This window comes from Gadus chalcogrammus, chromosome 7 (assembly GCF_026213295.1).
Source record: "Gadus chalcogrammus isolate NIFS_2021 chromosome 7, NIFS_Gcha_1.0, whole genome shotgun sequence".
In the NCBI taxonomy this organism is placed as follows: Eukaryota; Metazoa; Chordata; class Actinopteri; order Gadiformes; family Gadidae; genus Gadus; species Gadus chalcogrammus.
Genome location: NC_079418.1, coordinates 24,722,254 through 24,744,487, shown reverse-complemented (window position 1 = coordinate 24,744,487; position 22,234 = coordinate 24,722,254). Strand labels below are relative to the sequence as shown.

Here is a 22,234-nt window from a genome sequence, read left to right as displayed (position 1 = left end):
CACGGGTTTTGATCTGATTGCTTGTTTTTTTCCCGTGTCCTCGTCAAACGGTGTAACAGGTATTCCAATAAAGACGCGCGATGCAGAGGACAATCTGTCAGAAACTCAAGGATGCATTTCATCGCGCCGTGACGCATCAAGACTTTTAAAGGTTGCGTCCACTCAAATTAATCCCTTGAACCACAAAGTAGACGCTAAAATGTAATCGTGAGAAACAGAATACGTTACGCTCATCATCCCTCCACTCCCACCCCACCACCCCCTCTTCTCCTAAATCAATTGGCAGGAATAGGAGATAATGAAAGTCATCTTTCACCTGTCACTTTTAATATTAGTGTTGAATAATCTGGCAGGGCTCTTTCTCTCCATCATGACAAGCAGAGAAAGAACCACCCGTACCTCTTTATTTTCCACCAATCTGAGGCCTGTGATTGGTAGGAAAAGAAGAATCTCCATTGGTTTACGCAAGCTGATTGACTGAATATATATAGAATAATATTTAGTGTAACTAAACTGTGTGGTCATTTGCTGTTGCCTTTAAATACTTTTTGTGATCGCCTTTATATACTGTTATAAGCAAATTGACATAGATACGATCACACTATTTTATAGTAACGATTCAAACTTTTGTTTATTTTTATTTTTTTTTAAAATCCCCCAACCGACAATTTATGTTCAGGTGGACAAGGTTACCAAATTTGGAGCGTTGACATTTTCTTGGCGTGGTCGCTCAGCTTTCTACACGTGTTTGATGTATGTGTGCCGGCAGGGCATTATTCTCAATGAGCGTCAGTTTAATCGGGCCCTGGGGCCCCTCTGGGATAATGAAAGGCCACGGCAGATAATGAGTCTGCGTATCTTGATTGGATGTGTTACTCTATTACTTCTAATAACGTTAATGCAGTCGGGAGAGGAGAAAGGTCAAGAAGCTATGCGTGTGTGTGTGTGTATGTTAGGGGTGTGATTACACATCAGCATTTGTGTCCCGATGCCACTTGAATGCTCTCCAATTTATGCGCTTTTCAGGTCTAGGGGCTGCACCATGAATGCAGAATCTAATTATCAAGGCGTATGCGTGGTAAGTATTGGATTATTTCTGCCTTCGTTTCTTCACTACATTTGTTTGTTCCATTTACATTTGTAAACACAGTATGTCCCCTGCATTCCATTAATGTTTTGTAGTCTATGGAGATATATTATATGAGCTATAGTTTGTGGAAAGCGAACCGAGAGAATGTGAAACTCGCAATCTGGTGAAAAACATGTTGCAATTATTTCCATTGTATAACTCTGTTTTGGAAGTAGAATGATTGGTGTTGTGTAGCTTGGAGTATTGTTAAACCAAAACAACACACAACAAACAGGATGATTTACAATTCTACTGAAATGTGAAATGTTGTGTTTTAGTGGGCAATCAGACATATTTCCATATTTGTTAATTTTTGGGCAAACATCAATTCTTCTCAATCACTTAATGGTGCTTCGTAATGATTTTTGTTAATGGTTCATTTTCCTTAATTATCCCTGCCTCATCAAAATCCGTTAACACTGGAAGAAATATAAATGGACACCGGGACCTCGGACCGTTTTTGATCGCGGGCCAATGCTAGGGTTACAATCTGTTGAAAATGCAATCCGGACCTTCTCCTGGAGTAAGCAATGGCAGATGCCAGAGCTGGAAAGAATAGAGTTAGGGATATAGAGCAGCAGACGGACTGTGACTTTAGACAGAATGATGGAATGGCAAGAAGGCTTTTTCATGATTGTCGCGATCGCTTAAGTGCAGGATCCAAGATGGCTAAGTGTGAGAGGGAGAGTGAGAGAGAGCTCGAAATAGAGAGAGAAAGAGAGGTTAAATACATGAGCCCTAACACCATGCACTATGTGGAACACACCTTTGTTATTCGTGCTGCCATGATTTGGATATTAATATGATTTTTATGATGCATGATTTTTTGTGATCTGACGCAACAATAACTGTTCAAGTATTTCAAGCATCAAAAAAACCAATGTATACATTTTTGGAATGAGACATTATAATGCTAACAAATGTGCTCCACATCCTGTTTTAACGTGGCACAGTTTCCATTTCTCTCCTGTTCCATGTTTTACATTGATTAGCATAAAGTATGACACTGATGAGAAATAATTGTTTACAACTTCATCTCGGTCATTAATATAATCACCCTTACTCTCTCCCCAGATGTGTTGCTAATGAGACACCCATGTGTCAAATATCTCATCAAAACAGTCGGCCCAACATGGGAACATCATAAGAGGCACATACATAAGGACGGCGTCAGAACAAACATGCCAACGGGACTGCTGAGTCAGGAGACCGCTGAAACTATTAGGATACAGACATGCAGTGAAGGACTCATTTCAGAAGTGCAGGTCTTTAATTTGTTATAAAGGGATTAAAAAAAAAGGTTAAGGGAAAGAGGAGGGGACATTAGGGTTAGTTTAGCACACATGGAGAAAAGGGAAATAAGATGTGCGTGCGATGCAGACTGCAGGCTGTGGCAATCGTTCCAAAAAACCTGCAAGTGCGATGTTCAAAGGGTGATCCCTAATGTTTGAGACAGATTGAGCTACCTTGGTTTCCTCCGACTCAAACTAGCCTGTGGCCAAATAGAGAGGCACTGGTGGGCAGCAGAGAGGGATTTTAGCTCAGTGTGTGTAAGATGGACGACGTGTTGTCCAGTGAGATCACCTAGTGGTGAAATGACTGGAGGGGAAATGGAGGCAATGTCAAAGGTGATGGACTAGATGAGTGCAGGTGGCCAAAAAAAGGGAAATAAATTAATTCTAGACTATAATTTAGACTGCAAATGAAAGTTTTGCACGATAATAAATAATAAAATGATGTTGCTAATGTCACGTGTAACGCTATACGTCTAAGTAGGCGCTAAATGATCGGGGGTGGTTTTGAGTTCTTAAACTGAGCAAAATGATTTTACCTTCTGTTCATCAGCGAAGACGACATCATCAGCACCATGCAAGGGCCACATGACAAAGTCATATGAAACGCACGCACATGATTGGTTGAAAGGTAAGGGAGGGATGGGGCGGGGAGGGTCACATGGAAGACATAAACAAATGGGAAATTATGTAAACATGGGTAATTAACAAAAAAATTATGTTAATGACGGAAATGACAAATAAATTAACGGGAACACAAAAAACATAAGAGTACATAAATATAATTAATAATTAATCTCTTAAAAAATTTAAAAATAAAAATTGCTGAATGTAAGGTGCATTTGCAGACGCTGAGTTGAGTTAATTTCTAAACAGTTAATTATTTGTTGTTATTGACAAACAAACATACAAAAGTCTGGCACTGCACCATACATCCAGCATCAATCGCTTATCATTTCACATTATCATAATACAAAACTGAATTGAAATTGCCCCATTCCTGGTTTTGTTAAGGAGAGCAATTGTTGTCTGAAAATACCTTCATATGGGCAAACCAGTATAGATTTATAAAATCTTCCTGAAAAGTAAAACTGTGAACCTTGCAAGCTATGCTTAAAAAGCCATGGGGTGAATATATACAACAGAGGGAAGTCTGCATAATAGGCGATGCAGCTGCCTATTATGCGACAGTTGGCAATGATACACAACTCTGCGGAACAACAGGATGAACAGATGGAGGATTAGGGAAGAAACGACTGACATCAGTGTGAAGGTTTTGGTTCAAATCATTTGTAAGATTTAACCTCCCCCGTCGCCTTTAGTACAAGTATGACCGCAAGGTGCATGGCCTTGGTGCACCACATACTTGTACAGTAGAGCAGACCAAACATTAAGCTAGAATCAATACTGAACAGGTGTAACATGTGTGTATTAGATATATACATATCAGTTCATACATTTCAATCAATGGGTTTAGGTGGCATCTCTGGAACAGCAGCATCCAACTCTTCATAATACATTTAAAATGAAAGTAAAACATTTCAACAATGCATTTACTTACCGACCAAATATTCAGATCAAACGAACATCACACTCAAAATTCTATGCACATTTTGTGTCAAGAACCACAAAATGAGTCAGCATAAATACTGACAACGCTCATGTTAGTGAGACAAGCCCAGGAGTCAACTCTATGTCAGTACAAGGACGTTGCTAAACGGCACGTACAAATGGTATTAGCATCCAAATACTAAAGGCTACGGCTACAAGGTCAGTTCCCGGTTAGATTTTTATCAAACCAACACACAATAGGGCAGACAGCTAGCTAGGATCATTCGCATCGCAAATAACTCCATACACATGCACTCCACACAACAAATCCAACAGTATGTTGGGTGCTTTTTTGTTTTGTTGGGTAAAATGTTTTTGCATGCAGCTGCTTTCTGTAAAATAAACCTGCCTTTAATTAAAAATGGATCCTCAAATTCATGAGGAAAACTTTAAATTACTTTTTAATTGGCAGTCATTCACCAATGTTACATTTTTTGCCTCCCCCGTCTCACATTCGGCTTCCTGTAACCTTGGTTTTTGGACTTGCGGCTGCTGCTTGGCTAATTGAATGTTCTATGAAGATGCTTCGTTCACTTCTTTATGCCCAGTACCCATTGTCATTCCGCCAACCAAATACTTAAAAATATATACTTAAAACATGGGTTGTCAATTTTTTATGAAAATATCTTTCTGAAAATTGTTCAACGGCCACACTGTTTACTTTTTTGCCCCTTCTTAAATCCAAATCATTCTAGGATAAAGCCATGCGCCTCCTTACCACATCGGACATTGCTATATTCTGACAAGGCTGATCAAAAAATCAATGGAAGCCTTTCCTTGCATATCCTGTCTGTCCTGTGACTGTAAGTAAATGGTGGGCATTATGGACAGTGTAACAACACCCGGATCACCTCACCTCTATGTGTTTAATGTAAGACATACAAAGGAGTGAGAGAACTACAACTACGAAGCTTGCTAGAACAGAGATGCTACGGTTGCAGGGTCGGTTGGGGGTCCCTTCTTTTCAATCTTCTATTGATATTCGTACACAGCGGCATGCATCAAGGGGAGTTACGCTTAAGCCAAAACGGCCCGACATGTTGCCATACCCAAACGTAGAGCAAACAGTGTACAGGACCCATGCTTTCAATCCATATTAGAAAATCACCACAATCGGGCGAGTTATTGTGAACCTGATGCCATCGTGGTTCGGTTACAGCCATGCACACTGTGTTCCCGTCAATATCAAACAAAATGATCAATTAAAGAAGGGCCGCAAGGCTTATGTTAGGGGGATGATATTCTTAAGGGCCTGTAGCATAATGTTAGCAAAAAGCTAGTGGTGTGGCGGCTGTGTTTCTTGTTGTTGTTGTTGTTGTTGTTTTAGTTTGCTCTGTCTTTTTCCAAACCCATTATCTTGAAAACCAACAGAAATGTGATGCTGCTCCACGGCACTACATTACGTCTCTGTGGCAAGGCCATTGATAATGGTGAGAGAGGCTACGCTAGCTGGGGAAGCCAGGCTGGAGATGGAGAGAGAGTGGGAGGGTGAGAGAGAGAATGAGAGAGAGAAAGAGGTAAAGAGAGACAGAGAGATAGACAAAGTGAAAGAGAGATACAGAGCGAGTTGGGTTGTGGGAGTTATTGCAGACACCGCGTACTTCAGGATAGGCATACTCACTAAGGGGCAGAGTGGTTGGAGGAGGGATGGAGGGGGTTGAGGTCTCTGGTGGAGCTGAAAGATGGCGGACAGAGGGTGAGCAGCCATTTCTCTCCCTAGCCATCTCCAGACAGCATCGGTCTAACAGCACCGATGATTTCGATCTCTCTCTCTCTCTCTCTCTCTATATATATCTCTCTCTCTCTCTCTCTCTCTCTGTCTCTCTCTCTCTCTCTCTCTCTCTCTCTCTCTCTCTCTCGCTCTCTCTCTCGCTCGCTCTCTCTCTCGCTCTCTCATCTGCAAGCTTTGACGATCCTCCCTGAACCCCTACTGTACACCTTGGCTTCCCACCTAGCCATGGCTGTGTGTGTTTGTGTGTGTTTGTGTTACTTATTCTGCATTAGAAGGCTTAGGTAATGAAGAGACAATCGCTTGAAGATACTTTTAAATGGATAAACGTGTGTAAAATAGCATGCCGCTGCATTTTAGGAAAATGTTGTATTCCTAAACTTCGAAGCAAAGCCATTTCTCGGCTTTCTTTGAGTATTTTGTTCACTTTCTGCAAAAATAAAAGACTTACCACCAACTTAAAAGGGACACATAGCATCTGAGACTAGAGGAAGCGGGTTTAGTCCTACATGATCAATACTAGCTACAGGGATTTAAATGAGCCAACCGAATAAACTGCCACACAAACCTGATTCCCCATTAGTGTAATGAAATGGAATGCTGTCTGGAAAAGTTGAGTGAGAAGAGTTACGAATGACTGGTCAAAAAAAATTAAATTATAAAGTATGTTTTCATTACTTGAACGCAGTCAGAATAAAACGACTGCATTTCAATAGGAGTCTTTTTTTTTTCTTCCTTTTCTTTCGCTCAAGCTATAAGCAATGAAACACAATGATGCGATACCATTATAGAAACATTTCCCTGCCATCATTATATAGATTTTTATGCACTGAGAGAATGGGTGACTTCAAACGAATGCTGCCGGCGGTGTAACTGTAGCGGAAATAAAGGAACACGATAGAAAATAATGAAGGCGAGATGGGAAGAGAGGCACACTTACTTGTGAAAGTATACCCTGGATGGTCCAAGGAAACAAAACAAAGTGTAAGAGAGGGAGAGAAAGAAAGAGAGATGGAAAATCATAATAAAAAAACAGGGGAAATACAAAGCATGAGTTGAGAAACACAATGAAATGGCTGAGGGCGGCTCGGTCCTCTATCTTAATATCATACAAAACAAAAGAGTTGGTCTTTGTGACGCTTGTTGATCTTAGAATCCTATCTGTGTCTGTTGTTGTCTATTTGATCCTTCTGTGCCTGAGACATCTATTACCAAAACAATCCAGTATTGAGTGCGAAAATAAAACTCCCCCCCCAACCCCAAAACAGATAATACTAAATAAATGTCAAATGATTACATGTAGTCTATTTGTTTTTCCGAATCATTCTATTGACTGCGGTGTCTGCAATCATTCACTAGGACAGAGTCGCCTTCTTACGAGATTTGGAAAATCAGGCGAAACCAGGGTAAGGGGAAGTAGAGGAATACTGCTGGAGCAGTGCAGAGCTAAGGAGACACAGATGGTATGGTGTGACACTCAATGACTGACTAAATGATGCGGGTTCATGTTTATGCAACAAGGGAACCAGCTTTCCTTGCGGAAGTACACCAACCACGCGTAACGTGTAGGTCTCTTTTCAGTTGTTTTTTTTGGTCTGTTTCCTTCCAAGATATTCAAATCCTCGCAGGATTTGAATTTTGGAAACTCGTTAAAGGTGAACCAATAGGATTGGTTAGTTGACGGGAAAGGGGTCGTAAAATCGCTGTGCATAATCATTTGGTGCCACGTGGGCTGATAGCAGAAATATATTTTGAAATGACCCATACCATACCAAATGTGATCCTTGCATAGGAGTGCCTTGCATAATGCATCAAAGCAATGAAAAAAGGAAATACAAAAAAAGGATGGCAGGGCTGAAATGGCCTTGAAGGAATAATAATGGGCTATATTTAACATAAAGAGGAAGTAAATCTAGTCAAAGATGGCATTAGATACTAAACACACACATGCACGCACATCGGATATACAACTAGTATGAAGACCCATGCATTCGATTTCCATTATGCTTTACTTTGTGGTTGAAAATACCATAATCTACATTAAGAGGTTTAATCGCCATATAATTAGATCATTATTTCCAATTATCATTACTAATGAGTCTCTACTTACTGGACACATATCATACATTACTCAAATAGGATTGCATAGAGTCGTACTTGAAAAATTAGTCCCTCTTTTGCATGAAGTATAATCAAAAACGCACGCAAAGTAAACGTGAATCTTCAATTGCTATCACGCGATAGCAATTCCCCCCAAAATGACTTCCGTAAACAAAACCTCCGCTACGCCACTGTTTCTGCGGAGAAATGAATGGTTGGGGAGGAGGGGGGGGGACGGGCAGACCTCAGACATGAGGGTCTTCTGTGCACACACACTGAAAAAAAGCAATGTTAAGGAGATGGAGAGGAGAGGAAGAGAAACACACACATAAGACTGTTCCACAAGAGCTTCCTGCATCACAGCGGTTCGTGGACAGACAGACAACACACTTCGGAAAAAAAACTAAACGATCAAATAAACACAAACACAATACAGCACACGACAAACAAGAGACAGGCAGAGATATGTGACGTGGGCCCAGTGAGCCCGACCGGGCAGTGGACTGTAGATGCATAATAAATAAAATGAGCAGCCACTCTCTTTGTGGCAGAGGTCTGAGGCAGGGAATGTGCTGCAGCGGCCTGTGATGGTGCTGGATGTGGTGGTGCTGGTGGAGGAGGAGGTGTGGATTGGGGTGGGGGGTGGGGGTGGGGACGGTGGCAGAAATGGTGATGGTGAATCGCTGATAGCATCTGGACCGCGCGATGGGTGGGGCGGGGGGGTCCAGGAAGGAGATGGATGATGCAGAGGGACGGGAGGAGGGGGTTGGAGCACTTTAAGCGGGGGAGGGCTGGAAATACGTGTCAGGGTTGCCGGGCAGACCTGAGGAGGCACAGTGGGGAGGGAGGGGGGGGGGGGGGGGGGGTACTTACGGATTGGCTCCGTCGTGAACGCGGTAGAAGGGCTGCTCTCGCCGTCTCCCTTGCCATTGACGGCGGCCATCTTGACCTCGTAGGCAGTCTCCGGCTTCAGGCCGGTGAGGATGATTTGGTTGGTACCTGGCGGAACGGAGCGATGTCATGCATACAGCGTGAGCTCCAAAGAACACCTTCTGTCACACCTTAAGGAAACGGCCGCCTATAACACAATTAGATTTTTCAAAGCGAATTCAATCGTGTGACAACCCGAGGTCAACCGAGGACACGCTGCCATGGAAAATCATAATATTCCCGGCGGACACGCGAAGGAAAAAGATAACAGAAAGATGTAGGTGGTGGGAGCCGGAGAATATAAATTTGGCGGTTTGTTAAGGTTGGCAAACAGCACTCCTGGCCTCTGCCGTGTCCTGTGTGGCCTCCCGGTGTGTATTTATGCAGGTGGAGGGAGAATGGGCCTCCGTTTAGAGAGAGAAGTGGATGCATTTGTGCAGACGGGGCCGGGAAAAGGAGCTGTCGAAAAAATGTCTTTGAAGATATGGAAGAAAAAAAAAAAAATCTGCGTGTCTCAATTTGTAAGTCTGCGTGTCTCCAGATGTTAGGCTAATTGGATTTGAAAATGTCAATTTAATATAATTATATAAAAAATATATACTTGTGTATAGAACAGAGCAACCAAAATTTGGATTCATGTATAAACACTCCATTTCCCCAGAGGAATAGAAGTACATGACAGGCCGACTCCTGGGCCTTGAGATGACAGAGGAGCCTGATTAACGATTGGCTGATGTGACCGTCACGACGACCAAATCACCCGGATGCTTCCAGGAAACAGCCAGACGCTAGATGCTAGCACTAATCTGAGCAGCCGTGACATCGGAGGCAGCTATGGAAGTTATTCTACAATGTCCTACGATGTGGCAATGCCTAAATACTCGCAATACTCTCTCATTTTCTCAACTGCTGTAATTGCCCTGGTTTGTGTTGTTTTGGTTTTGAGTTGACATACCGTAAGTTCCACCGGCATTGGCTGTGTGGTAAATAAATCTTTGAATTGAATGTAGACTAAACGTCTTTTAAGAAAACAACCAACACTACCTCTCCCCAACCATTACCCACAACCATTATTCTCTCTGCAATAACACAAGCCAGAAACACCGACCGCATCAAAACCCTCCCTGCAGGCATCTCAAACACACCACCATAAAATGAAAAAGACAATCAAACAACAACAAAAACACAGTTGATCATGTGACTCACCGGTCTCAACCTCAAACTCCCGGCTGGACCAATCCTGTCCGGGCTGGCGCCACTCCACCTTGTACCTGAGGACGGACACTCCGCCGTTGGAGTCGGGCTCCTCAAACTCCACCATGGCCGTGCTGGAGAAGGAAGCCACCTTCTCCACGGTGGGGGCCGAGGGCACCTCTGCAGCACCACACAGGAAGGGGCTTGGGTTCAGAACAGTGCTCACTATGTTACCAGCTTGGCAGCTCGTTCTCCTTCGTTATCGTTAGACAGAGAGGCCATTAACATGACACACAGATTATGACAATTTGGGGGAAAACTATTAAAATGTCATGGTCTAGGAACTACAAGCGGAGGATCATAAAAACAGGTAAGTGTGTGGTAGTAAAATGCTTCTTTTAGCAGTGTTTATTCATGCGGTATATTCAGGGAAATGGTAGATACTCAGGCACACGTCATAGCCTGGAAGTGGAATAGTATGTGCGATGTTTATGATACAGGATATATATAAATATTCCTCTAATGGGAAAACATTCAATTGAGGGGAATGGCTCTAGTCTGAGCTAGCACAGGTTATGAGGTGTACAGCTGGATTTGTGATGGTTTTACAAGCCATCTTGAACCCAGCATATGTGCATGTAGACGCTTTGTGCCTCTGATTGCGGCGGAGACAGATCTGGTTGCTGAGTTGTGCTCGTGTTGCTTTGCCTTGCACATGCACTCAATGGCTAGGGCAGCAATACTAAACACCACATCAGGGGCTCATTCATATGCAAATGACTCAAACAAATGTCTCCAAAACGCCCTGCCTATTATCACGGAGGGAAAAGCGTGAAGCAAATGCTGTTTTCTAAACAGGATACATTCGTAGAAATTGCCAAAAGCCAAGTTACCAAACGAGAAAAATCTAAGTTTTGATGTAAACAGTCATTAAGAAAATAGGGAAGACGCAGTGCATACATAAGGCATGCAGGTGTGATGCAGACTCAGAGAGGCGTGATGCATGGGGGGGGGAGGGGGAGGTGATTCCCCCCCCCCCCCCCCCCCCCCCCAAGATAATCCTGTGAATTTGATAAGGTTGGTGGAGGTGTTCATTAACAAGCCAACCTTATTACCTGCTGCTCCTATCAGACACATGGGCTCCACATGATTCCCATGTGATTACCTCACCAGATCTAATCTCAGTCTTAAGCCTGTGGTACTTATCGCCAGGCTTGCTTTTGCACCTTGCAAATTACAAGCTAGTATGTTTTTTTGTTTTTATCACAACTGCGTTATCCTTCCATACTGTGCCCATGAGTTTTCGTGCCCAAACTAGCGTTTGCTATTGGAAATTGTTGGAAATCTTTTCAAAGGCTACCATAGTTCTTTAAGAAGCCTAAATTCTGCAGCCTAGAATTTATATTTTTTTGAATACTCTTCAAAAAATATAATAAATTGGCGGTTGAGGTTAATGAAAATAACGAGGGCACAAAGTGCTCACAAAAAAAGTGAATGAATGAGGTGTGATTGTGAATATGACAGGGGCAGTTCTGTCATATTCATTTAACACAATGAAGTTAAGACATGAAGATTAGGTTTGAATACCATCTCGCCTGGCCCCCAGATCATTCATTCAACTAAGAAAATGTGGCAAAATAGGGGGTCTTACAAAGGATAAGCCGAAAAGATAAGTGGCAAAGCATAACAGATGTATTCTCAAATGAGTGTATAAATTGTCCTTACTCACTACTTAAAGGTTAAGTAAGCCGCCATTTCAGCAGTTAAGACGTTTAAAAAGATGTGATGTGAACCGTTGTGACAGTCAAAAAGATTTTCCTTAAAAATAACACATTGAGATCCACAGGAGCAAATGTGAGGGGCGCTGTCAGACGTTGTCAACTCAAATCCCACACTCAGTCGAGCTAAGGTGCACAGCCAATAAAAAAACTATCACTCTGTAAAAGTGTTTTCAGCCTGAAGTGGCAGAGTTCCTAAATTGACTGAGAACTACCCCCCCCCGTTTAACCACTTTATACATTTTTGTCCAAAAATAACACAGAAAGGTTCTTTCTTTGTGGGACCAAACTAAACCATTTTTCAACTGAGAAAATTGTTGGGGTTTACTTTCCTTTAGAATGTCTGGCAGATTAACATTCAGTTTGGATGGGGTTAGGATAAGACAAAAAGCTTGACAAAAGTTTCTGGTTTACAAACCTGCTTGGATCATAAGGAACTCTTTTGACTCTGAGCCAATCACGTTGGTCGCTGTGCAGTTGTAGCTTCCGAAGTCGTTCTGGGATTCGGGGGTGATCTGCAAGGCACACAGACAAGGCGTATCGTTTTATCTCTGATCCTTTATTCCTGCGACAATTCCTAATGTTTTATTCAGCTATTCTGTTCTTTCTGGTCACCAAGCTTTGGATATCACACCCTCACTTGGTACAGACAGCTACAGCTATTATGCCTGAAAGGGGCCTAACTCACCTTAACAAATGCCCCTTTTGAAAGAAAACACTGAAATCAGATCTCTTCAGACAGCGCCGAAACATAGACAACAAGCGCAATTTGCGGCATGTCACCAACACTTGTTAGAAAGGGCAGTTTCTCCACGGTTGATGCAGATTCCCCTTATAGCTGCTCTAACTTTCCTCCACTTGTCCTTCTCACTGAAAATGATGTTAAGATCCTGAAGCTAAAGTATAATTGCAATTTGCGAGTATGTAATAGAAGTCAATAAATTACTAAAGTGAACTATAGTAGCTGAAAAATAACACATTTTTATAAAATTAATTTGTCATTATAGTTTTTTTAGGGCCGTCTACTTTGAAGTGTGTGCTGGAGTGTTCACACTGTTGCGCACTCGGCTACTTTGCATAATTTTTAGCACATCATCGTATGATATGTTGAAGGCTGGCTGTTTTATAAAATGATTGTCTTATGTGCAGATTACCTACTATACAACATGCTGAAATGTGTGGCACATTTAAATGGTGCTGCATCTGCGGGCCTTTGCGACACGTATGAATGGAATTAATCATGCACGTTTGGTTTTCATTTATCATCATGTTTTGGCAATGGTGTGGTGTGAGCGAGGGGGGAAAAAGCTACTTGATTCATTCGTATTGCAACGTTACGTGCTGCCTAATTAAAATACGTGGGCCAACGGAAAAACAAAGGCAAATATTTCACTCCTTTCCAAAACACACCACTTAAAGTGTGACATTATTTTGAGAAGCCACTATGCTAATAAAGACATCGCAGCACCGATAGCATGAATACATTTGTATGCCACATCTGTGCTGCTGAGTGAAATGCTGTATTTAACCAATCCTAATTCATTCAACGTCACATTCATCGGAGTAGAGAAGACATTTTAATTAGTTTCCAGCTCCATGTTTATATCCTAATAGTCAATTATAAAAAGGCAGATACCCACGGAATACACAGAAGATTCCTGTAAAAAGCAATATCTTATCTGTATAATGAACGTACAGTGGACGTCATGACTTTCCATCTGATGTGCAGTCAGGCAATTAAAAAAGCACCCATGAAAGGGAATGTGACAGGGTAGGTGCAAACCTCCAGGTAGCTGGCGGTGGGGGTGCTGTAGATCTTAATGTTGGTGGTGTTGGCGGAGGGCAGCTGCTGGCCGTCCCTGAACCAGACCACAGAGGCCCCCGGGTGGGCCAGCACCTCGCAGCTGATGTTGGCCGAATTCCCCTCCCACGTGTACACTGTCACCGGGCCCTGGATCTTAGGAGAGTCTGCAGGAGGAGCAGAGGAAGGTCAGCACACCAGACCAAATGGTAGTCTGAACCGGAGAGTCTAATAAGGCAGCAACCAGGCAACAGGGTTTTTTTCTTGGTACGTGATGCAAGGTTGCGGGGATTAATAGAGGAGAGCCCCCCCCACCGAGTAGAGATTGGTCAACACAGGGCAGAGAAAATTATTATTTGCATCATTTAGGAAATTCAGACTGGCATTGTTTTTAAATCTGCAGATACAAAAATGAAAATGAATTGTCACTTGAGTGTTTTCTAATGGTCCAATTTATACCGCGAGATAGAGATAGATGTTTATATGCAACATTTATTTTTCAATTCCGGTCTTGGAAGATTATATTGGGATCATATGAATGATTTCATGCGCGGTTATTTTACCGAGGGGAATATTTGTGTTGCAATTTCAGACCATAATTTCTCCATTTAAAAATAAATGTATCGTACATCTGGGCTACAGATAGGCTCTTTGACCAATTGACATGAATATTTAACGAAGAACAACATGTACAATTTGAATAATTCAGATGATGATCATCATCATCTTCGTAGCCTGGCATAACAAGGTTTAATGAAACTTCCATTTTCATTTTGCCTAGCTATCCTCTTTTTTCTGCTCACATTATCAGCTTGCTCACACACACACACACACACACACACGGCATAAGCTTCAAGATGACGTAACTGACGGACACACACACACACACACACACACACACACACACACACACACACACACACACACACACACACACACACACACACACACACACACACACACACACACACACACACACACACACACACACACACACACACACACACAATATGGAGTGACACATGGCCCTTTCACCTTTGACCCTGCCCCCTCTGTAGCGTCGTCTTACGTCTCCCAGGACACATGACTGAGTCAGCCTCTCCGTCCGCCAGCCCACCACTAAAAACCTCCCAGATCGAAGTCGCCCTGGACCTTATCGACGACGCAGAGCCAGCGAGCGACCTCTGACTGGAAAGTTTGATTCCCGTTGAAGTCGTTACCGCAATGTTCTGATGAGTTTGCCAGCCCCCCAAAAATAATTATATATATACAACTTAATGTTTATATTTAATAATAATTGTAAAGGCGTGGCTGCTTAGAGGACCATGACATGATTTTAATGCTACTAGTTGTCATCCTAATCAACAGAACCAACTCAATCATATAGCGATCACTCATGCACACCCATGCACCCTCCCATACACACACACAAACAAACACACACCCACACATACACGCACAAACAAACACATACATACATTCACACACGCCCGCACCACATCTAATGAGGGCATGCTGGGCATTTGATTGGAAAATGGTTTCCCTAGACGCAATGGCCATGAAGGAAGGGGATTGGTGGGCTTGCTAAGACAAAGCACCTTCTTTTCCCCAAACTGCCATCGATGATTGCTAAGCAACACCAACTCAGCTACCTGATTACTGCTTGATAACTCCTGCCAACTGTTACGCCGACAGTTCTATTAGCGGCCCATTCAGATTCCTATCTGCTTTAGGCACAAATTGCTGATGTGTTTTGTGTGTATGTGTGTGCGTTTTTGGGGGCGAGGGGGGGTGGGGAGGGGTGGGCAGTGAATGTAATCCAATTAGCTGTTCATTAGCTTCTGTGAGACCTGGCATCTCACCAACACAGATTGTGATATTGCAAAATAAGATCAAGTGCCGTTGGTCTCCCACTCAAACGTATGAGAGATTACGAAAAAGCTAAATACGATGCATTATTAATGCACACAATGGATGAAATCTCGGTAATTAGTGGTTTGTTGGGAATCGTTGAACGGCCTTGGCTAACGTCATTGGCATTGGCTAGAAACATGATGCGTCCAGCTGAATATACTACCGTATGAGTTCGTATCAGGAGTGAGAAAGAACGAACACCTTCTGGATACGTGTCTGGCTAAACGCCGGCATGTTGTGGGATTTAGCACGCCAAGGACCGTCCAATGGAAGACGCTCAAAGAAGAAGATGACGCAAGGACACATTTCTAACGAGGTTCATCAAAAAGATAAAGAAACAGCAGCAAACAGGTATATATTTACCAGCAAAGGTTAAATAAAACATAACGACTTGTATTGACTTCATACAATATTACTGGGCAAAGAAAATATGGCCTTGATGCCCAAATCACTGTTACAGTGTGCGGTAAGAGTTATGTGAGCTATTTTACAGTGAATATTATAGGTGTAGTGTGTAGGCGGACTTACAGCGGACTTCCAGGTACATGTTCTTGCTGTCCTGGCCTATGGGGTTCCGGGCAGTACAGAGGTACTGGCCAGCATCGCTGAACTGCACGTACTTTAGGGTCAGAGAGGAGACCCGTGCGTCGCTCCGTACGACAACGTTTCCATCCAAGCTCTGCAAAGAGAAAGGCAGAATTGAAGCACCTCAACATTTTACAAAAGAGGGGAAAGAATGAGCTACATTGCTCCCGACAAAGTTTCCCTGCAAACCGCAATATTATACAGGTGAAAAAAAATAATTGTTTTTTTCACCTGTATAATAAACAGGTAATTGTTTTCTTCATTCTTAATGGAACCTATGAGTTATACAAACAATCCTTAATGTAATCCTTAAAGTGTGACAAATTAGTGAATTTAAATTACCACAATGCTATGGTCGAGCAGCACTTTTAGCCAACATAAAATCTTTTGGGACAATTGTTTAATGAAACATTTTTACAGATTGGGCCATTGGCAGAAACAAATATAAAAATAAAGGGAACCCTATTTGGTTGTTACCAAGTCCTTCATAAAGGACATTGAGGAAGGACACAGCGGAAAAGAAACAGATAGTGCAAATAAATGCATCGGTTTGACTCAAATCAGAGCTACTAAAAATACCCCCAATCCTTCATTTTGGGGAAATTGCAGTTTGACACGAAGGTCGCAAAGAGAAAGACATCTACCTACGAGCTACTCTTACACAGATCAGCGGTACAGTGAAGGGGATGCAGATGTGACTGGAATACAGCTGTTGCTATGGTGAGCGAGGGCCGAGGGGTATGAGGAGGAGTGTCCGGGAACATTTTAAAAGGGCGACATTAATCTTCTGCGATTGCAATGACACAGCCACAAGCTGTGTGTGCATGTGTGTGTTTGTCATCATGGTATTGTGTGTGTGTATGTGTATGTGTGTTTGTCTGTGTCTGTGTGTGTTTGTTTGCATTTGTATGTGTGTGTGTGTGTGTGTGTGTGTGTGTGTGTGTGTGTGTGTGTGTGTGTGTGTGTGTGTGTGTGTGTGTGTGTGTGTGTGTGTGTGTGTGTGTGTTTATGTCTGCATGTGTGCATGCGTTTATATAAGTGTGTTTGTATTTGTGTGTGTGTGTGTGTGTGCGCTTTAGGGGTGGGGGGTTGGTCCATGGCTAATCCAGGGCAATTCCATAATGACTACACGTGTACACACAAAGCTCTAATTATTTGTTTACAACCATTTGCTACCTGTAGGAACGCTGAATGGAGGAATTTGCTAACAAATTATTTAGAAAAATAAAAAATGCTTTAACAGAGCGGTTGACGAGCGGCCACGAAAAACATAATCCCTGAGTTGGCTTGCAAATGTTGTTAAATCAGTTAAGCGGCAGTAGAAGCTATTAAATGGCAATTTTATATATTTCATTTTGGCAAATAGCCACAACAACAAAGTAATTTTTCTCCATTGTGATGGCACTTCGAGAGCACCTGGGATGGACCTCTGTGTGTTGGTGTATGCGTGCGTTTGTGTGTGTATGTGTGTGTTTGTGTGTGTGTTTCGTCGATGACACACCACATGGATGCTCTGTTATCATTACACTCTGTCCCTCAGTTCACCCCAGGGCGCATGCCTCATAAACACATTGTATGGCAGGGATTTATTGTGTCTATGTACCGAAGTACAGGTCTGCGCCCTCTTGTAATTATGATTATCGTCCTAAACATTCACTGTTCTAATAGTAACTTGGTTGTGAAAAATCTGTTGCCCTTCGGATATTGCCTTTCATTAACTTGCCAGGGGAATTAACCTTTCCCTTCAAAGCTGCAATCACAGACCAAAAACAAAAGCCATCACTCCCAGTCCCGCAAGCCCCCACCTGCCCAGCCTTAAGGGTGGTACCCTTTGTTGTTATTGTTGTTGTTGTTTTCCTTTCCATTCTCACTCTCAATGGAACCGCATGTTTTCATCCGGTCAAACCTGTATTCCCCGAGCTGCAGTTTTAAAATTGCGTTTTAATGTTACCTTCGTCTAAACTTGTTTTTTTAATTTAAAGGTTTTGCTTTAATGAGATGACGTTAGGAAAATAAATCACCTCACCTTACCGACAAGAGAAAAGAGAAAACATGACTCTTAAGCATTCTATTCTAATACAAATCCCTTAATGTGTATAGATGAAATAATAATAATAATAATACATTTTATTTATAATGCACTTTATATTCAAGAATCTCAAAGTGCTTATAAATATAAATATAAACGTGGCATAACGTGGCAGTTGGATTCATTTGGAGTTAAGCTAGCTCAGCTAGTATAATACTGCTAACAACTAGTAACTAGCTACAATACATGCTAATAAGCAGGGAGAATCTAAGACAATCAAGGAGGGAACACACTAGAAATGTTTTAATTACTGATATCGATAGTGAAGTTAGTTCAGCCGTTTGATGAAAACAGTTTATTATAATGAGCATCTCCAATCCATATATTTGATCCCTATTTAAATAAACTTCTCATTTTAAGGAAGAAATTGGTGGTTAAGCACCGAGTTCCAGTGAGAAGTTGAATTGCAGTGGTCTGTCCGCCCCTCCATGGTGATAAGGGGCGAAGGCTGGTGTGATGCAAACAGTGCTCATCTCATGGAAATAAACCCCCAAATTGCTGCAATGAATATATGATCGAACATGCAGCAGCTTCAATGAGCGGCGGATTTTCATAAGCAGTTCTCTGAATCCAAGCTGCATTAGCTGTTCTGTATTTCTGATGTTCGTTTCTTTTAAAACACAACGGCAAAAGCCGCAGGTGGGACGTCATTTTTTGACGGACACATTGCTAGGTGTTCGCTTCGCTCATGGAAAAGTACTTTTGAAACGTCCGGCCTACTACATATAGGTGCGGTGGTCACCTCTCGTGGAAAAAGGTGCTTTGTTGACATGAAGACCAGGGGACCAGTCTGTGAAATAACCTGACCCTGGCAGGAGGGGGAATAGCACAAAGGATCCCGCCAACTATGACCACAGCCAAATAGAAGTGCCTGCTGTTCCGATTTTGTTGCGAGTTCACAAAGTTTACAAAAAATGATTTTTTTTACACATTGACATACATGAGGGCAAGTTTGTTACGTGGTTTGCCCAGGACAGGAGTTAGAATAGGTCTGCTCTACAACAAACTCTAGGTGTTGGTTTTTAATGGGGTTTTCTAGCTAGCATTAGGCTACGCTATCTAGTAGCCATACCTCGTAAGTGTCTGGTCGAGTCCAAGAAGCCTGGAAATGATAAACAGAAAATAAACAATAACATGCAGCAGCAGGGGGAACATGAAAGAAATGACAAAACAGGCAGGGCAAAAACACAGAACTCAAATGAAAAGGCCCGTGTTGAAACAGAAGATGAGGCTTTATCAGGTTTACCTATTACATTGTTTGGATTTCTACTAAATTAGGCCAATTTAGGCAGGGCCAAATGCATGGGAGCGAAAACAATATAAATTGGATTTCAATTAAGTCACAATAATATATTTATATTTATAACAACATCATAAGAAATCTAACACTGGGGTCATTTCAACAAGATTAGTTTAACATTGTATTTGTCTATTCTTTGCTAAATGAATCATGAAAGCTTCTGAACAATTAAAAGTTCAAACTATTATAGTGACAGTGAGCACATGCTTCCAGCCACCGCCACTGAGAATGGAGAGAAAAATGCACTTATGCAATTATGGTTATTAAAATAATCTTTTATTCCCTGTTTTCTCATTAGGATGTTCCATGTTATAATTACTTTGTTATAGCACCTTGTTGCATGCCGCCCTCTTCTGATAATAACTTCAAAAATAAATAAGTAAATACAAATGAATAAACTAATGTCAGACAGAGCATAAAAATGGAGACGCTACATTCAAAAGGACCCATATGTTTATCATTTCCGACACCGTGCCTCGATGATGAATGCGTTTGAATGGCCCTCTTTCCGTTTTGTGGTTGATGAGACATGGTCGTCTTTGATAAATCAAATGGACCCACGACGGACGACAACGTGTGAGTCAGTCACTTTTCTAAAGAAGAAAGAAGGCAGCAGAAGCAATGATAATGTGCGATGGGGCAACTCGGTGCTAATAAAAATTAGGGACAGCCATTATCCAATGATCAAAAGAGATTTCTGAGACTACAGCGTCCCGCTAAATCAAAAGTGACAGTGACAGAGAAGGGAGAGGGACGCGAATGGACTGTGAACTAACTCTTTTGAACCCGTCTCTTTATTTCCAACTTCTCTTACATGCACACACATGCACACAAACACACAGGGGCACACACAGACACACACACGCACACACACAAGGCTCGGGAGATGCACAGCATGGTGGGATTCTGATGACTGTTTATGATAAATGGCGCCCATAATTGGAAAAGACAAGAGAGTGAAAACGTGGAGGTCGCACGTGTTGTCTTTTGATCAGGGGATACATAGCTGATAACATCCCTTCCTCCTGGTACAAATAACTACAAACACACACGTCTGTGTGATCACACAGACGAATTTAAGGGAACAGGAACGTTATTGGTTGAGGCATAGTATTCCCAGTATTTGAAGTGGATGTGTACAGGGATACTGGAGAGTGCTCGATAGATACATTATATATGATGGTGTGTCTGCTGGATTATCTGTGGGGGCTGTGCTCATAAATACTTAACTGGGGTACAACGAATTGAATTCAAATGGCCGCCGTTTGAATGTTTAAACATCGCCATCGATTTTGTCAAGTCACGATGGACGCCGGGTCACGACCCACCTGGCGTCAAAGTGAACACTCTGACCGAGGATTTTGGTATTCCCTGTGCATCGTCCCCTGCTCCGGGGTCCGGCCTGGAAGAACAGCTCATACAGTACAGTACAGTAGAGTACCGGCCAGCTGAGATCCTAATATAGCCACCCCCCCCCCCGGGAGTAGGGCACAGATGCTCCGTAGCAGCGCCTCGGCCTCCGTATCCCCCCCCGCGGGGATGTCACGAGGCAGGTGTTGTTAACCATACATCACGGGTATCTCTGGGACCATCCTGGCCCGTCGCCGCGGAACCGATCCGTTTCGCAAATACTGAATAACTTAATGGATAGCTTCATTAAAGAGAGCGTTAAGAGCCTTGTTTGTCCGACTTGATTACTCAATTTCCAAAAGCAATGCAGTTGGAAATAAAGTAGTGATTTGGAAGGATTAATACCATTTATTGTATTCATCGCAGAGAATTGCCCCCCTGAAGAGAGTCTTACAAACGGGTTCTCATCTGAATCAACCACAATATTTATTTGTTTTATTTATTGATTGCGGAATAACCTGTTGGCATTGTGCTGATGTGAGCAGATACAATGCAGAGGATACAGGAACAGCTGTCGAAACAGTCCGTGAGGCGAAAGCCCATTGAGATGTCAATGCTATTAAACCTTGCAAGCAAGTAAGTTAAGGAGAGGTATAACTATGGTTTAAAAAACTAATGAAAAACCTCCTGATCTTATCTTGTGTTTATCATCAAAGACTTAAAACCAAACACAGTATAACTTATGATATATTAGTGCGGGAAATGCTCTGTGAGAACATCTATTCTGGTTGACGGAGTGCCTGCGTCTTCGTGTTACAACTTCGATTTAAGCATGCTCCCTGCTAATTTCTGGCGAATCAGTGCATCTCTTCCCTGATTGGTTCGGGAGATCCATCTTGCCTGTCAATCACATCACATTCACTCACATGGCCTTGTCATCTCAACGGCAGAGAAACATAGGGTCAGAGGTAGGGAGGGAGGGAGGTGGCAGAGAGGGACGGAGCAGAGAGGGATGGAAGAGAGAGGGCAGGTGCGTTTTACACCGATTTATTCGCTCTCTCTTTTTTACAACTCACAAAACTACACCCGCTTTTATATTCTTCTCTGCATTTGACAAAAACGCCGTTTGGAGATCCCTTGCACCCAACCACGCAGCTGAATGATTTTAAAGGGTGAGTACCTGCTCTCTCTCAGTGAAGACCCGCGGGCCAAAGCTCCAGGTGATGGCGGGTGTAGGCTCGCCGGACGCCTCGCAGGTCAGAGTCACATGCTCCTGCAGCTCAGAGGCCGTCTGGTTGTTCAGGTAGGTGATCCTGGGGGTCACTGACAAGGAGACAAATAAACCCATTACATACAGAGAACACTGAATAATTCACTGAACTTCCTCTCTCTTTTAGGAAGACTGTTTGTATTTTGTATTTAAGGCAGCGTG

At 42.5% G+C, this 22,234-nt stretch overlaps 1 protein-coding gene across 5 annotated transcripts in view; it reads right to left on the bottom strand.

The window, feature by feature from the left end:
• ncam1a (neural cell adhesion molecule 1a) overlaps window positions 1-22,234 on the bottom strand; it is a 168,825-nt gene that overhangs the window by 19,025 nt on the left and 127,566 nt on the right. For 3 of the 5 annotated variants that reach the window (XM_056594221.1, XM_056594222.1, XM_056594223.1), the window contains exons 8-13: window positions 21,983-22,125; window positions 16,007-16,157; window positions 13,547-13,731; window positions 12,182-12,278; window positions 9,998-10,165; window positions 8,735-8,860 (exon numbers count right to left, since the gene is read on the bottom strand). In XM_056594221.1, the coding sequence (XP_056450196.1) occupies window positions 8,735-8,860; window positions 9,998-10,165; window positions 12,182-12,278; window positions 13,547-13,731; window positions 16,007-16,157; window positions 21,983-22,125 (870 nt within the window). Of the gene's footprint in view, window positions 1-5,653; window positions 5,708-6,701; window positions 6,717-8,734; window positions 8,861-9,997; window positions 10,166-12,181; window positions 12,279-13,546; window positions 13,732-16,006; window positions 16,158-21,982; window positions 22,126-22,234 lie in introns of all 5 variants that reach the window. The other 2 variants (XM_056594218.1, XM_056594220.1) reach the window with 1 other exon arrangement.